This window comes from Peromyscus maniculatus, chromosome 4 (assembly GCF_049852395.1).
Source record: "Peromyscus maniculatus bairdii isolate BWxNUB_F1_BW_parent chromosome 4, HU_Pman_BW_mat_3.1, whole genome shotgun sequence".
Lineage (NCBI taxonomy): Eukaryota > Metazoa > Chordata > Mammalia > Rodentia > Cricetidae > Peromyscus > Peromyscus maniculatus.
The window spans coordinates 55,834,121-55,850,964 of NC_134855.1; the positions used below are offsets into that span (position 1 = coordinate 55,834,121).

Consider the following 16,844-nt stretch of genomic DNA (forward strand, 5'->3'; position numbering starts at 1 on the left):
TCACCCCTTATACAGTCCTGCTGGGTAAAGCAAGCTCAGATTCTCAGACCCTGAGTAAGTTCTCACTGGGAAACCTCTGAGGGTCTCTACAAGGATGGTAAAGTAATCCCTCAGAGAGAAAAAGATATCTTATTCCATCGCTCAAGGCACAAAATAAGCTTTAGCCTGGAAGCAAGCAAATTAGAGGGAGGATGACAGCCGGGGACACGCCTTTAATTCCAGCACTTGGGGGGCAGAGGCAGGTGATCTCTGTGAGCTCGAGGCCAGCTTGGTCTACAGAGTGAGTTCTAAGACAGCCAGGGTTACACAGAGAAACCATTAAAAAAAAAAAAAAAACAACCCAGAAGAGGATGACATTCAACTAAAAAATACTGCAAAGCTGAGCAAAACCAGGGTGATACTGTCATGAAATAGTAAAGAATCCAGCATTGCAATAGTTGAATCAAAATGAGTTTAAATCTGACTGAACTCTTTAAAAAGCCAACCAATATACTTTAAAAATTTTTATACTGGAGATGAACATATGCTTCTAAGTTGGAAAAGGTGGCATGAAAATTAAGATGAATTGTGATGTATTTGGTAAATTGTGCAAAGAAGAAACAAGAGTTTGTTTTCATAATGTTAAATTGAAGTACAAATGTATTATAAAAACCCAAGAGTTGAAACTGCCGCTTGAAGCACTGCTGTTTTTATTAGAAGTCTCCTAACCCCTGGTTATTAGGATGATGTAGAAAGGCCACCTTCAGTTGCTTTCCTTCAGTGCATGTGTTTCAGTCTGTCCACTTCACTTTGAAAAACTATACTGTCTTCAAGGTATTTCAGATATAACCCCCAACTAGCAGCAAAGAGGATGTTGCAAGCTCTCCCTGTGATCTGCATGTGGCATGCTCCCAGACAGCAGCTGTAGCAAGAAGTGCTCGGCACCACTGAGAGAAGCTGTGTGCACCAGCTGATGCAGTCACTTCCCTACAGTGACCTAGCTTGTTCTCACTGTGCAGATGCTACCCACACAGAAACTTTAATGAAATGTTTTTGAACTATTAATTTCTATTTTTAAAGCAGAACTTAGTCTGCATGCCTCACTTACGGTGGAGGGCCACATGAGACTTGATACTCCTACACTGGACCAAACATAAGCATTCTGAATTGTAAAAGCTTCCATCATGGGCACAGCAAAACAACTCCTGGAATTAACTCAGCCAAATTTCCTCATCCATATTCACACTGCCCTTAGTGAAGGAATCAATCTGGAAATTACACATAATGGGCAACAAGAGGCTATTTTACAAATCCCTCCTCACAGCAACACTGAACGACGAATGAGACCACATCAATCACTGCTTGTTCTAGTGAACTCTACTCCAAGCACTATAACCACTGGATGGTATTCTGGAAGCTGCAGTGCTGGGAACACTGAACAAATGAACAAGTGAATCCAGTAAACCCACTGTTTGCTCTTAAAACTCAATAAAGCCAGAGAACACTAGGGAAGTTAAATATATAACCTATATGGCAATATGATTTGTGTTTTATATACATATCTACAACTACCTTACACTGCATGTCTGAGTGTTGACAGAGACAGGTGACTGGTAAGGGTAGTAAGTGGTCACAATCCAAGATCCTAAAGCAAAGGTCCTGGGAGATATTTGGCAGAGTGGAGTAAGAATATAGTGCGTAAGAAATTGGGTGCTTCTCCTTTAGGAATTATTTTAATGGTCCTCCCTTAGTAAATGACACAGCTGTAGTACTAATAAACATAAACAATACACATTCCTGGTACTATTTCTAGATTGCTTATCTTATAATTATGCTGATGTAAATAACAATTTAACTATAAAAGGCTGTGTGAATATATAAGCACGTCATAACAGCAAAACAGCACTTCAATGTCCACCTTAATCAAAGAACTAAATCAATGAAGACCTGGAATCCACACTCGGCACACACAGAGCAGTTACCTGTCTTCTGGGGAGGAGTTCCGGTGGTGTGCACTGTGGCTCTCCCTTCTGTCGTGACCAGAGGAGCGCTTCCAAAGAGAAAACAAGGGAGAAACGCTTCAAAACGGGCTATGTAGAAATAAATATATACACAATGACAAGTGTCCCGCAAATTAGCAGTACTTTAGAAATGATTTAAAACTTTCATCTCTCTTAAATATTATGGTTAATGTGAGTCTATGATGTGTGTGTGAGACTGTGGACACACATGTTCCATTGCACACATGTGGAGGTCAAAAGACAAATTTGGGAGGATTCCTTTCCAGGTTCCAGGGATTGAACCCAGGCTGTCAGGCTTACATGGTATAGCAAGGCTTGGTGGCCCTCAAAACATTGTTTAACCATTCAGACTAACTCATGTTACCTAAAATCTGGGCTTTGTGACCCAGCCAGTTACAACTGTAGGCCCACCCAGCCAATTATAGGCCCACTTGAGTTACATCAGGCCCTGCCGTAACAGATTATTTAGAGTTTTGCCAAGAAACACCTTAGGGGCTGAGGAGCTGGGCAGGGCATAGAAATAATAACTGTGTAAGCCTTATAGCCTGAGTTCAATGTTAGGATCCACGTTAAACAACCACGGGATGCAGGGGGTGGCACACAGCTGTAATTCCAGCACTCCTCTGGTGTGTGGGAGGGGGAGACTTCAGAGGTGGCCACAGGCAGCACAGTGGCAGAGTCAACAAGGTACCCTGCCTCCTCAAAACATGAGGCATCTCCCTTCCCCCCTCTCTCAAACATAACCAATAAATCTTAACAAATAAGAAACACAAGGGAGCAAAATTGTTCAATATGCACGACATAGGTTTTATAAAACTTTATACCAAAACCCTAAGCCCAGGGCTGAAATTGAAGCCCACTGCTGAGCATCTGCTCAGCTTGCCTGAAGGTCCTGCACCCCAGAAACTCCCCACACACCAAAAGATCCTAAGCTAAATACACACAAGATCCACCAAATTCAACAGTAACATAAAATACGGTGTTTACTATTTATTTATTATGAGCCACATATTTCCTGAGCCCGTAACATTTCCTGTGACATTTAGAAGGACACAAAAGACAGGCAAGCCTCGAGGAACTGAAGATCTTCAGCACTAATAACTAATAGAGTTAGTGCTGTCTATTCCAGGAGTCTATACAGATTTGTCTATTAAACGTATTAGATCATGTATGTGAGAGAGAAAAAGAGACAGATAAAGGAGACATAGGAGGAGACAGATAATGCAATTGTCCTATCCCCATTTTCTTTTACAAGTGAGGCAATTATTTTGACTACATTAGGAAGACGGCCTCAATTCTGTGCTAATGATTTTTAACACATCTCCGCAACAGCTGTTGTGAACAAGAGAGAGAAGCCAAAAACACAGAAGTCGTGAATCAGAAGGATTATGTAACTACGATCAAGTAACAAATGACTGGCACATTATAGTAATGTTAACATAAGACCTTCAGTAGAGAACAATCACTGTAACATACAATTCACTCATCTGTTGAATAAACAAATGTCTAAAATAAAGTACAACCTAGAAGTCCATTTCCACATATGGAAAAACAGGACCGTCATGAAGAAATCTAGACTGACCAAAGGAAGAACTACTTGCCTTGCACTCAGGAAAGCATGCTCCTTGAGAATGATGTTATCATTGCACACACACACAGACACACAGACACACACACACACACACACAGAGAGAGAGAGAGAGAGAGAGAGAGAGAGAGAGAGAGAGAGAGAGAGAGAGAGAGAGAGAGAGAGAGAGAGAATATCCAACATGCTTTCTCAGCTGCCCCTCTGCTCAATACTAGTCCTACCTGGTCCACATAAACTGTGTGGTGTCAGAATATACACAATATCATCCTACTATGTGACTGTTTTAATTCTATAAAAGCATTTTTGGTTAAAAGCCAGACATGAACTGACTATTAGCTTACATCTTTAGCTTAAGTTTCAAACACTTACTTTCATGTTGACCAGATAAATCCTCAAGTTGGTTCAAAAAACAAGTACTCAATGGTCTGAGTTCCTTGACAGTTTTCTTCTTCTGTCTCCACACGTCACCTGAAAAACAATAACATGAGCTTGTTAACAGTGATGAACTGTGTGCAATGGCGTGTTCTCACAGTCTATGTATCATTTTCCTTTAGTAGTAAAAAACACATACAATACTTGAATTTTAAAGTTAATCTTTAAATAGTTGCACAAAAGGATGTGTACCTAACATGTATCAGTAAAAGTGACCAAAACCAAGAGCAAATAGAGAGTAAAGTCAATTTAAAAACAGGTGTTTGTAATGCTAAAATGCTTCAGCAAGGAAAACTTATGCTTATATAATCAAGTATTGTCTATACAAAATTAAGGAAACAATACCCAATGTTTACATATCAATTATAAATGAAAGAGCCAATGTTTGTGCAGAAACAATCATTTGAAATGTACTCCACATGGAAATGTAATTTGATAGCCTGAGATGTCTTAACCTGCTTTAGCAAAGGTCCAAGGCTTCAGATATATATGCACATTTAAAGACAAAGAATTTGGTTCTGAATAGATCTCTATCTGCCCTAAGTATCTTCTGTGTGCATACGTGCCTGTGGAGGCCACCAAAAAACCTGAGGTATCTTTCCTCAGGCATCATCCATTCTTCTTTTGAGACAGGATCTTTCTTTCACTGCCTAAGAATTGCCAAAGAGGTAAGGCTGGCTTGCCTGCCCATGCTGGAGATCCGACTGTCTCTGCCTCCTCCGTGCTGGGATTACAAGCAGGAAGCACCATGCCTGGCTTTTCTACAAACCATGCTGGGGGGAATCAAACACAGGTCCTTAAATGCTTTCAGGGCAAGGGCTTTACTAATGAGTTATCTCCCCAGCTGTTAACAAGTCTTCTAATATTCCTTCTGCCGAATATATTTTGGTAATTTCTATAAAGTGAAGAATTGGTAGTTATATTCATGTAGACCTACCAATCAAAAATTTTATTGTAATTACATACAGTTTGTGATGTGAGGTAACAAAATCACAAAAATAAAATAAAATATAGGAAAATGAAAGAATTATAAGATGCAGGGAGTACAAAGAACTGTAGTCAGTATTAAAATAACTGCATGCAACTGGAAAAAGCTGTGAGTGCTAGAAATATTAGAGATTATCTGGTCTCTCTTTTACATGAGAGCACTGAAAGGGAGCTCACTCCAGTCCCTTTAACTACAACATCAGCCATCAGTATTCCAAGTAGAAACCTGGCATAAACGGTCACAGCCAAGAAATGGCATTTCACGGTCTGTCCACCCATGTTCCAGCTCTTCCATTCTTTCTACATCCTCTCTTGACCCCCACCCCCACCACAGCCTTAGAGAGAATGTATAAATGCTTTATTTAGGGCTCAGCACTCAAGAATCGCTCACTCGAAGCACGTTTAGAAGCCATAAAGCTCTGCTTTTGCCTCCTATTCACTGTACAGTCTTTTCATTAAAACCAAAAGTAGATGCCTGGCTAGTTTTATGTCAGCTTAACACAAGCTAGTGTCATCTGAGAAGGGAACATCAAATGAGAGAATTCCTCCATAAGATCAGGGTATTGGCAAGGAATGTAAAGCATCTCTTAATCAGTGATTAATGGGGGAGGGCGCAGCTCACTGTGGATGGGGTCACATGGGCTGGGAGTCCTTGGTTTTGTAAGAAATCAGGTCAAGTGTTACAGGATATTTGATCACACTATGAAACAAGATTGCATTATTTACTGGAACAATCTGTTTCTAGCTGTGGTGTGGCTCAGCCCTAGCACACACCTATAAGCCAAGCAAGGGCTTTCTGTTTGAATATTGTAAGCAAGATTAAATAAAGCCAACTATAGATCAAGAGGCAGGACAAGCAACTAGTTGACAGGAAGTGAACATAGGATTATTAAGAAAAAAACATAGAGAGTAAATAAGAGTCAGGAAGATGGATAAAGAGACACACAAGAAGTAGAAGGCAGGGACATTCAGTTTGAGGAGTGCTTTTTGAGATGGAATAGAAGGGAGATTTCTGGGATGATGTTGGTGGAGGAGGAAGATCAGCTGGGTGCTTTCTCTGCCCCTCTGAGCTAGCAGGTTTTCACCCCAGCATCTGGCTCCTGAGTCTTTATTGATAAAGTCAAAAGATTGAGATTTTGTTAAAACCAACAGGTGAGTCAGCCATGAGAAGCAAGCCAGAAAGCAGCACTCCTCCATGGCCTCTGCATCAGCTCCTGTGTCCAGGTTCCTGCCCCGTTTGAACTCCTGTCTTGGCTTCACTCAATGGGCTATGATTCAGGATATGTAAGCAAAATAAACTTCTTTCCTTAGCGAGTTGCTTTTGGTCATGGTATTTCATCACAGCAATAGCAACCCTAACTAAGACAGTCGGATTTGTCTATGGGTAAAACATATAGAAGGCAGTATGACATTGCTTAAACAGTAAGTTCCCCGACTAAGGACCACGACTTCTCCAGTCAGATATTTAACTGGGCTTACACTTTCTTGCATGAGTTTTCTCCTGCTGAGTGGGCCTCAAAACCAATCTGAAAGTGGCTGGCTACATCCATACCAGGACTGTCATTATTATGTAAGTGGCCACATCCTGCCTAGCAGGTTGGTACTGAAGTTTGTAGGATTCACATTTGAGTACTTTTTCCTTTCTTTCCTCAGCAACCTGTACATGTTCCAGCCCTCTGAAACCTAGCCATCAGGGAGGAAGTTTTCAGATTACTTCCAACTTGTTTTTTCTGTATTTTGCAATCAAGATCTTTAGCAACAGGGTCTCAGCTAATTCTGGTGGGCAACCATGAGTGATGTTAAACTTGTTTTTTTTTTTAACTTAGTTTAACAGAACTAAATTAAGCTACAATGTTGAAAAAATATTCCTTAACTTTAAAACTAGATTTACTTGATCCCCAAATCATCTAAGTGCACCTCAATGAAAATTCATGCCAGTATTGGTAAACTGATGTCAAATTGACAAATTGTAACATGGAAAATTAAAAATGTTCTTATCCCAAAGCTGGTCCACTCCTTTGAAGTGGCAGATTTAAAAACTATGTTAATAATAATACTTCTTTCTGAACCTCAATAAGGAATTCTTACTTACCCAGCACACCTAGAATGCACTGTGCAGACACAGTGTAAGCAAACGAATCACGTGCCTCCACTGTGCCAGAGCTAGCTCCTTCCTCTGCATTCCACTGACTTCTTAAACAGGGCTTTTCTCCTTGTCTATCTACAGTAACAGCAATTTTCTATGTACTTCCTTCAAAATGCCTTATTTTAGTGAGCTTTCTGATTGGTGTTATCCTTTGTTTGTACCTTCCAACACTCCAGAGCCAATTCTAGACACTCACATACAATCTTTTACATTCCATGTCTCAAAATGAAAAGATCAAAGCTGGTAACACTGTATATGGCAGCTGCAGTTAAGAAAGGCACAGAAACGCCTCTCACTGCCCAGATGTGTACAGAACACACCTGAAGGGAGGTTCTGAGAGCTCAGAATATGGGAGCTTCACACTTTAACTGGAAACTCCTGCAATAAGAGCAATTTACCTAGAATTTAAAGCTCTCGCTGCTCTTCCCAGCACCACACGAACTTTGAGATGAATTATTAAATTCCTCGTCCTGTCACAAGTAAGCAACTCAGCAAAAGTACACCTGCTTCGCTAGCAGAGGGTATTTTACAATAGAAGATGCAGCACTCCTGGGAACAGTACTTTACAATGATGGCAATTTTCCTCTGTTCCAGCAAGCACCAGAAAGTAACTATGTAGTAGCATTTGTAAGACACACTTCAAACTGTGAACCAGGACCTATGAAATGACATATTTAGCAATGACACCAAACCTTTGAAACTCAAGGAAATACCGAGGGCAGGACTGCACCGGCCTCTAGACTCTCCATTAGCACACCACTTCTACCACCGCGACTTGGGTGTGTTCAACCCGTGTTAGGGGACTCAGTGCTTCTGCATTCTACCAGTGAACAATGCTTAAAAAAAAAAAATCCTGGTTGCCTGATGGGGAAATGGTAACATTAAACAATATTCAAAATTTAAGAACAATCTTAAGTTGGTTCTAAATGTCTAAAGGGAAGGGGGTATGACAGGATTCTCAGAGACATGTCTTCCATTTCCAAGTAATGAGAGGAAGACTGGCCACAATCAATCAATCTCAATCTCTCTCTCTCTCTCTCTCTCTCTCTCATGAACGGGTGAACATTAGTAAGGGGCTTACCCCATGGCAAGCCCAAAAGGAAATGGATTTGAAATGACTTCATCACAGAATCACAATTTTAGGGGCTCACCATATACTTCTGGTGCTTTCTGAAGAAGACTCACCAGGTGTAGGTACAGGTTGACAATGCGTTACCTGTGATTTTACATTTCAAACTGTCGGAAGATTTCTGTTACATATGTGACAAACCATCTAACACCAAAACCTGGTGTGGACCACCTTGAGTCAGTGTGCTTCTTGAAATACTAATGGGCCTCATTAGAAAACGCTGACCTGGACCCCAGAGGGAAAATGCTTAATAACAGTCCATGGACTCTCTATCCTTCCTAAAATTGTGATTGCTAAAATCACAAATGTCAAAACAGGTCTGATGCAAGCATTTGTAATAAAGATATGCAGACCTATTCTTGATGTTCTGCTTCCAAGTCACTCAGGAATCAGGTGCTCCCTGTGTTCCCATACAAGGGGGAAGCTGTACAGATAGATAGTTGAGGATCCTGCAGGTTTCTTAGAGATTTTAACAAACATTGATCAGTTTTCTGGTCTCTGACTCTATGTGCAAAAAACAGCTTCGAGTGTAAAATTCTGAGACACCTTATGCCAAACAGTATAATGTAGATGATTAAAAAAACAAAAAACTAAAGATAATTTTAACGAGCTCAGTGAGCACTATACATTATCAACTGGGAGGAAGTATTATCTGCCTTCATTTCTTGCAACATGAAGCTAGTCCACATTTAATAAAAGTTAAGGAGTGAATGATACAATCATTGTCCACTTGTTAAAAAGATTTTTTTATTGGTCTACAAGATCTCTGAATGTGTTCCAAAGCACATTACAAGAAGTGTAATCTGACCATTTTGTTTCAATACACTAGCCATCTACCTCTAGACTTCCATTTTAGTTTTAAATAATAAAAAATCTACATGTTGAACTTATTTACAGGTCCATTTAAAAATAAATTCTGACCCATTCCTTCGATCCTATCCTCTGGTCCTACTTTCTCCTAGACAGCCGAGATAGTTTTTAACAGGTCTGGACTTGATTGATGCCCTTTATTCTTTGCCCCACTAAAGTCCACTCCCACTTTCTTCCTTGGCTTTCTGTCCCTACTTTCTCAGTATTGAGCAGGTTGTACATGACCTGGTGTGAAATCCAGAAAGAACTCCCTACTTGGACCGGACATTGCTACCTATGTGCTACTGCTGAGCCATTTCCCTTCCCTCCCAGGCTCAGCTTACACATCCCCCACCTCTTCCTCTGCCTCCTGCTCGGCCTCTAAGTTGTACTTTTACTTGTGCTCGTGGATTCTTTGATACTATAATCTTAACCTGGACGCTTCTGATGAGTATGCTGTAAGAACAAATGACTATCCTTATCCTTCCATCTCCCTATAATCTCTCTGAAGAGCACCTCCGCCCCCAGGATCAGCTGACATTTCAATCTAGCCCAGCCTTCTCTATGGCGCTCCAGTCAGCAAGAGGAAACCTCTATATGGATGTCCCAACACACTCTTCCCAAAGCAGGCAGTGTACACTGGAACTCGCTTCTTTCTCTCCATCTCAAACGGGGCAGTTCACTCCTAGTCAGTCAAGCCCAGGCTTTATTCACTCCCTTAGCAGGAGAAACCAATATGCTGTTCCCCACCCTCTGCCTCTGTAGACAGGTTTTCCATTTTGAGAAGATCCCTCATGAGACCACTCCACTTTCATTTCAGAGGCAAGCTGAGTTTGACTGGCTGAAAACATTTTTGAAGTTTAAGTTCCGCATGCATACTAAACTTTGCCTTCCATTTATGGAGGGCAAGATTATCCTTTAAAGCCTCTGTAAAGCTGCCCGTGGGAAAGGCAGGCTTTCAAATTAAATGCACATTCCATTAGGACATGTTCTGGATTACCACACACTTTCCAAAAGTCCTTAAACATTTGAAAACAGAAACCTTTGTCTGTCTGTTTCCACAATGTTTCACTTTACATTTTTTTTTTAACAAATTAATTTCTCAGTAGCAGTCCTGCTATTGAACAGAACAAAGCCTAAGGGGCATCATCTTTGCTATCATCCCCTGAATCACTGGAACTTAAGATTCATTCTCCTAACCCTGGCTCTTCTTGGCTTACTATATCCTTGGCTCATTGTTGTCCTTTTAATTGTTGCTGCCTTTTAAGCCACAACTGTCCGAATCAGCTGCTGGCATCGGTTAGGCTGCCAGGGCCGTACGGAGCTGCAGGGAATTCTGTTCCCGCTGGCTCCGACTCTTGCAAAGCTACGAAGGGAACTTAACTAAACCTCTGTCCATCTAAAGAACTCAAGATTCAAAGGTTAAAGTGGAACTCTGCTCTTCAGAGAGGCTGAATAGCAAGTAGCTCACCTCCTCTCCTTGCAGGTATCCTCCAAAAAGCTCTCTGCTTCTCCTCCTTCCTTATCAATCCTTTCTCGCCTGGCGCCTCCCTACCACTTCCTGTCAGCTAATTGCTGAGGCAGCCTCCTGATAGCAGGTGAATTGTATTTAATCAAACACATCTTTCTATTTTAAAACCAATGTTCCAGATCATAAACAAAAGTAACACACCTTAAAGTGATATTCTACAATAGCTCATGCCTTAGGTGCTTGGGAATAGGGCTTAATTTTATTCAGTAGCCTGGCATCTCCCTCATGAACAAAGGGTATCATTCCAGTTTCTCTTGAACTATTCATTAAACTCAGGTTTCTACCCATTTTCATAACAAAACCAAAGACCTTAAATTTTAGAAAATCATCATCCTCACCATACTCAATAATACATGCCTTGTAATAAGACACTTTAGTGCTTCTAATCATGTACCAAATGTTTTCTTCATTTTCTTCAAGCTTGTATTTGTGCAGAATCTCTTTGAGGTTATAACAACTGAAAAAATACACAATACAGGACCCCCAAAATGATGATGCTACAGCATAGTTATAGTCTTTCTGGTAAAACAGTGGCCATGCACAGGAAGGTAATACTTTCATTATACAACAGACAAGACATCAAAAAGTGAATGTTCTTATCCTCAAGGTAGAGAAGAAATGTCCAGATGTTGTGGCTATGCCACACGCATTATTACTGGAAAAGGAAGTCTGGGGTACACAGATAGCAGGAGGTACTGAGGTCAAGTCCTGAGAACAAATAGAAATTATTCATAAAGTCATTCTGGATAGGGGGGCACATGCATACAGGCTCAGAGACAGACATTAAAAAAAAAAGATGTCAAGTCATTTGCATAAGTAGATCATATAGAAACTGAACACAATGAGACCCATGAGGCTAAACCATGGAAGGCTTTTTATGGATACAGCAGATCTCTGAAATTCTCAACCATGGACAGTACCACTTAACAGGTTCCAATTCAAAATTAAGTTTGAAAAGAGGAGGGTGGTTTTTTTCATTACCTCAGATCCACAAAGGACTCAAGTTATTTTGACAACATATAACCCTTATTTTTCTTGGAAGCACCGAGGTGTCGGTCATAATCTGCATCAAGGCAGCACGACTGGGTGCTATGCCCATTCAGTCCTTACAGGAGGAAACCCGACCCTAACGGTACAAACACCGGAGTAGCACAGGTCTCCACTTACTTTCATACTACTTTGTGTCCTCCCCTTCCCCCAAATCCAATCTGGTCCTCACTTCGATAATTAAGTGTAGGGCTGAATATATTCTACTACCTCTCATAGAATGAACTGAAATGACCTTTCTGATCACTAGAGGTTTGCTTTTTTTTTTTTTTCCCTGAGCATATTCTGCTCATTTCCTGAGCAAATTCCCTCCATGGAGAAATTTACAATGTAGCCTCTAGACACACAGCACTACCACCCACCGCAGCAGCTCTGATCTAGAAGGAAACTACTCTAATAAACTGATTTAGAGAATACACGGGATTTCTGAATTTTTTCTAGCTTAAGCCACTCATGATTTAGGTTCAAAGACAGATTAAACATCAGTTAATTCTGCGTCTCTCACACTACGTAATTAATTCTTTAATCACTGAAGCTTTTCCTAAAAAAGGCCCATACTTGCTTTCTGTTCACTGGGATTTACTGATATGTCACAAAAGGCAAAGTCCTGTTTGAATCCACTCCCTCTACCCATGTGCTAAGAAAATCCTTTCAAAGTTTGTGCTGTGGTAAGCCTTCAAATGTCTTTTCTCATGTTCATCTGGGAGATGTAAGAAAAAGTGTAATGAGCCTGGGGGTTTATTGAAATCCACCAGAGGCCTTTGTGTTCCACCAACCTCCCATGTTAGTAATCGCAGACTTAAAAAACAAGGGGAATTTGACAGAACAGCCCCCAAAGACACTAGTTCTGATCAGCTGTATTGCTAATGACCACTTCTTCTTGGAAGTAGTCTATGGCCTGACTGAGTCTGACTAGGCCAGCCATGAACAAGTTAGGGATGTTAGGGATGGTTCCAGCCATGAACAATTTAGATGTTAGGGATGGTTTAAAAAAAAAAAAAAAAAAAAAAAAAAAAAAAAAGCCGGGCGGTGGTGGCGCACACCTTTAATCCCAGCACTCCACTCGGGAGGCAGAGGTAGGTGGATCTTTGTGAGTTCAAGGCCGCCTGGTCTATAGAGCGATAGAGCGAGATCCAGGAAAGGCGAAGGCGAAAAGCTACACAGAGAAACCCTGTCTCGGAAAAACCAAAAAAAAAAAAAAAAAAAAAAAAAAAAAAAGCAACCTATTAAATACAGTGCACAATTCACAGAAAATGTAGCTCATTTTTACACGTAAGGATGTTTTGCCTTCATGTACTTTAAGTGCACAATCTTGAGTGGCTACTGTCAGGAGAGGTCAGCAAGAGGCTATCTAAGTCCTCTGAAACTGGCATTACAACTGGTTGTGATGCACCATGTGGGTGCTTGGAACCGAACCCAAGTACTCTGAAAGAACAGCAAGCGCTCTTAACCTCCTGTCCATCTCTCCAGCGGCTTACCATGTTTTAAATAACTCAATTCATGCTTCCCCAAATCATTCTCCGCTTACCTCAGATAAACGTTAGCGGGAATAATGGACAAAACTGTCTTATAGCAAGCGAAAATAGCTGGCACATGGCTGTTAAAGTGTACGACAGGGCCTGCGGCTTGCCAGGGGCAGTGGCTGCAGACCCATGTTTGGGACTCAGGAATACATAGTGCAGGTGTTTATAGAGTTAGGATTAAAGATGAGAGATAAACACACACCATGAGAAACAGGGAGCACTCGGGCCAAGGCACAAGACAAAGGTTCAGTCGAGTCAATTAAGAACCATAAATTAAAACGTAACAAGAGTTGGCCAGCGGGAATGAGGCAAGAGCCTTACTGCAGGTTATTCCTGCCAGCCCTGGGTCCTGGGTGGCCGACTGAGAAAGTCCCACGGTTTTGAGAGCCCATAGAGATGCGTGCCTGAAGCAACGCACCGGGAGGAGCAGGGGACTCCAGCAGCCGGGGGACTGGGGAGACACGGCCCAGGGAGCTCCCGATTATCCGGGAGCACCAAAGCCCAACAACAATCGCGCTCGCCCCGCCACCAGCGCCAGGCCCAGCCCGCTCCCGCCGCTCCGCGCGGGCCGCCGGTGGGAGACACCGTGGCCACGCGAGGAAAGCGAGGGCCACCCGGCCAGCACCCACTCGCACGCCCCTGCCCTCTACACGCGATCTGGCAGCCCGCCGCCCCCACTCCGGCTCCTTGTCTATCCCGAGTCTCCCGAGTTCCGTAATTACCTAAAGCTCCACCGTGCCGCCATCACACCGGAAGAGCGTCACTTCCCCTTCCCGGGTGAAGGCCGAGCGCGAAGTTCGTGAAAACCCGATAGTGAATTGACTCTAGTGTGTTATACATTAATGATAATACCGTACAGCAATACCAGAGTCAAAGCAATCCAGCTAGCCACACTCTCCCTCCTTACCAGGACCGTGCGAAAATAGAAGTCCCTGTGAACTACAAAGTCCAGAATCCTCTGGTAGCGCGGACGGAAATGAGATGTAATACTCTGGCAAGGATAACCGCGGTGCATCGTGGGAATTATAGTTCGGACGCCGTAGGCCTTCACAATAGAGAAACTTGATTTTGTGAATTAGGTTTCAAGGCATGCATCTTGTTCTAACACTAATAATCTATTACCGTAAAAAGTAGCTCTAGGTAGTTACTTTCCGTTAGCTTTTTTTTTCTTCAGCTTAACGTTAAGATACATACGCACGCCTTTAATCCCAGCACTTGGGAGGCAGAGGCAGGTGGATCTCTGTGAGTTCGAGGCCAGTCTGGGCTACCAAGCAAGTTCCAGGAAAGGTGCAAAGCTACACAGAGAAACCCTGTCTCGAAAAATCAATCAAACAACAACAAAAGATACATAGTAGGACCAGGCAGCTGTGGTGCACTTCTTTAATCCCAGCACTCGGGAGGCAAGTAGATCTCTGTGAGTTCGACACCAGCCTGCTCTGTAGAGCGAGTTCCAGGACAGGCTCCAAAACTATGCAGAGAGACTCTGTCTCAAAGGAAAAAAAAAAAAGAAAGAAAGAAAGAAAGAAAGAAAGAAAGAAAGAAAGAAAGAAAGAAAGAAAGAAAGAAAGAAAGAAAGAAAGAAAGAAAGAAAGAAAGAAAGAAAGAAAGAAAGAAAGAAAAAGAAAAAGATACTAGGCAAGAACTCTACCACAGAGCCTTATTATAAAGATCTTAAAAAGAGTAGAGATCCCTTTCAGACTTTCAACAAAAGCTTTGCCAAAAGTATGTTTGGCGAAAAAAGAAAGTGACAAAATGTTAGCATCCATTAAGTTCCAAGATTTTAAAATCAAGTGAACGGAAGTGAATGGAAGATAACCTGACCATAAACGGCATGATGTAATGACAAGCACATTAAAGGCCCAACGTGGTGGGGCTTACTCCCAGCCCTTGGGAGGCCAAGGCTGGCAGATCTCTGTGAGTTCCAAGACAGCCAGAGCTACATAGTGAGTGCCTGTCTCAATTAAAAAAAAAAAAAAAAAAGCAAATGGTAACGTAGATTGTGATTCTTCTGCCTTAGGTGAAGGTACCAACTGCCAAGATTAGGGTAAAGAGAAGACTAATTTACAGGGTTGGAAAGTGAAATCTGTAAGAGTTCACATCACTGGTATCAATTATACTGCTTCCTTAATCTTTGATTTTCAGTGTTACCAAAATCTAAGCTTTATAGTACTTGCTAATGTGATTGGAAATCTCTTCCTAAGACAACAACATCTTTATATCTCCAAACGTTTTATAAACTAGGCTTGGTTTTGTAGCATGACCTAATTGGTCTTACAATAAAAACCTGGAGCCTAATATGGGAGTACATGCAGAGAGATCAGAGAAACAAAGGAACAAGCCACCAGAGAAACTTACTACTGCCGTATTCTCAAGCAGAAAAGGAGTGATCCTGTCCTACGAATCCTCAGACTGAATGGCTCCGAGATCCTGTCTCTTCCTGCCTTATATTCCTGTCTCCACCCAGCCACATCACTTCCTATCTCAACCTCCCTAGTACTGGGATTAAAGGTGTGTGTGTGCCTCCCTCCCAAGTACTGGGATCAAAGGCATGGGATCAAAGGTTGGGATTAAAGATGTGAGCCACCACTGCCCGGCCTCTATGGCTAACTTTGGCTGGCTTTGTCCTCTGATCTTCAGACAAGCTTTATTTGTTAGAGCTTTTCTAAGAATTCTGTTTTTGTTTTATTTATTTATTTATTTATTTATTTATTTATTTATTTATTTATTTATTTATTTATTTATTTATTTATTATGTATACAGCATGTATGACTGCAGGCCAAAAGAGGGCATCTCGTTACAGATGGTTGTGAGCCACCACGTGGTTGCTGGGAATTTAACTCAGGACCTCTGGAAGAGCAGTCAGTGCTCTTAACCTCTGAACCATCTCTCCAGCCCCGTTTTTTTGTTTTTTTGTTTTTTTTTAAAAAAAAAAAAAAAAAAAAACCAAAAAACAGAGACAGGGTTTTACTATACAGCCCTGGCTGGCCTGGAACTCACTGTGTTGTCCAGGGTGGCCTTGAACTCAGAGATCCTCCTGGGCTCTGCCTTCCAAGTGCTGGCATCAAAGGCCTGTACCACTACACCCAGCTTCTCTATTATTGTTTTAAGGTGAGTGTGCTTTTAGCCTTTTCCTAGAGATGGTATGATTAAGAATAAAAATCCTGTGTTGGGTAGTACTTTTTTTTTTTTTTTTTCTTCCCCGAGATAGGGTTTCTCTGTGTAGCTTTGCGCCTGTCCTGGAACTCACTTTGTAGACCAGGCTGGCCTCGAACTCACAGAGATCCACCTGGCTTTGCCTCCCAAGTGCTGGGATTAAAGGCATGCGCCACTACCGCCTGGCTTGGTAGTATGTTTTAATCCCAGAACATTCTAGGCAGACAGATCTCTAAGCATACAAGGCCTGCCTGGTCTACACAGTAAATTCCAGGCCAGCCCAGACTACATAGTGAGACATAGTCTCACCAAAAAAAAAAACAAAAAACAAAAAACAAAAAAAACAAAACAAAAAAAAAATACACAAAACCCCAAAAAGAACAAAGAAAAAATAATAATAAAAACCCTTGGAGATTACCCTTTTGTCACTGAGGCTGGCACCAAGTTAGGCCACCTGA

At 41.7% G+C, this 16,844-nt stretch overlaps 1 protein-coding gene across 2 annotated transcripts in view; it reads right to left on the bottom strand.

Annotated features, from left to right (window-relative positions):
* The window catches only part of Cwc22 (CWC22 spliceosome associated protein), a 41,217-nt gene extending 27,025 nt beyond the window's left edge, over nucleotides 1-14,192 (bottom strand). Inside the window, exons 1-3 of one of the 2 annotated variants that reach the window (XM_076569751.1) lie at nucleotides 13,955-14,192; nucleotides 3,958-4,056; nucleotides 1,962-2,029 (exon numbers count right to left, since the gene is read on the bottom strand). In XM_076569751.1, coding sequence (XP_076425866.1) covers nucleotides 1,962-2,029; nucleotides 3,958-3,963 — 74 coding nt within the window. In that variant the 5' untranslated portion in view covers nucleotides 3,964-4,056; nucleotides 13,955-14,192. The remainder of the gene's footprint in view (nucleotides 1-1,961; nucleotides 2,030-3,957; nucleotides 4,057-13,954) is intronic. The other variant, XM_076569752.1, reaches the window with a different exon arrangement.
* Nucleotides 14,193-16,844: the final 2,652 nt, after the last annotated feature.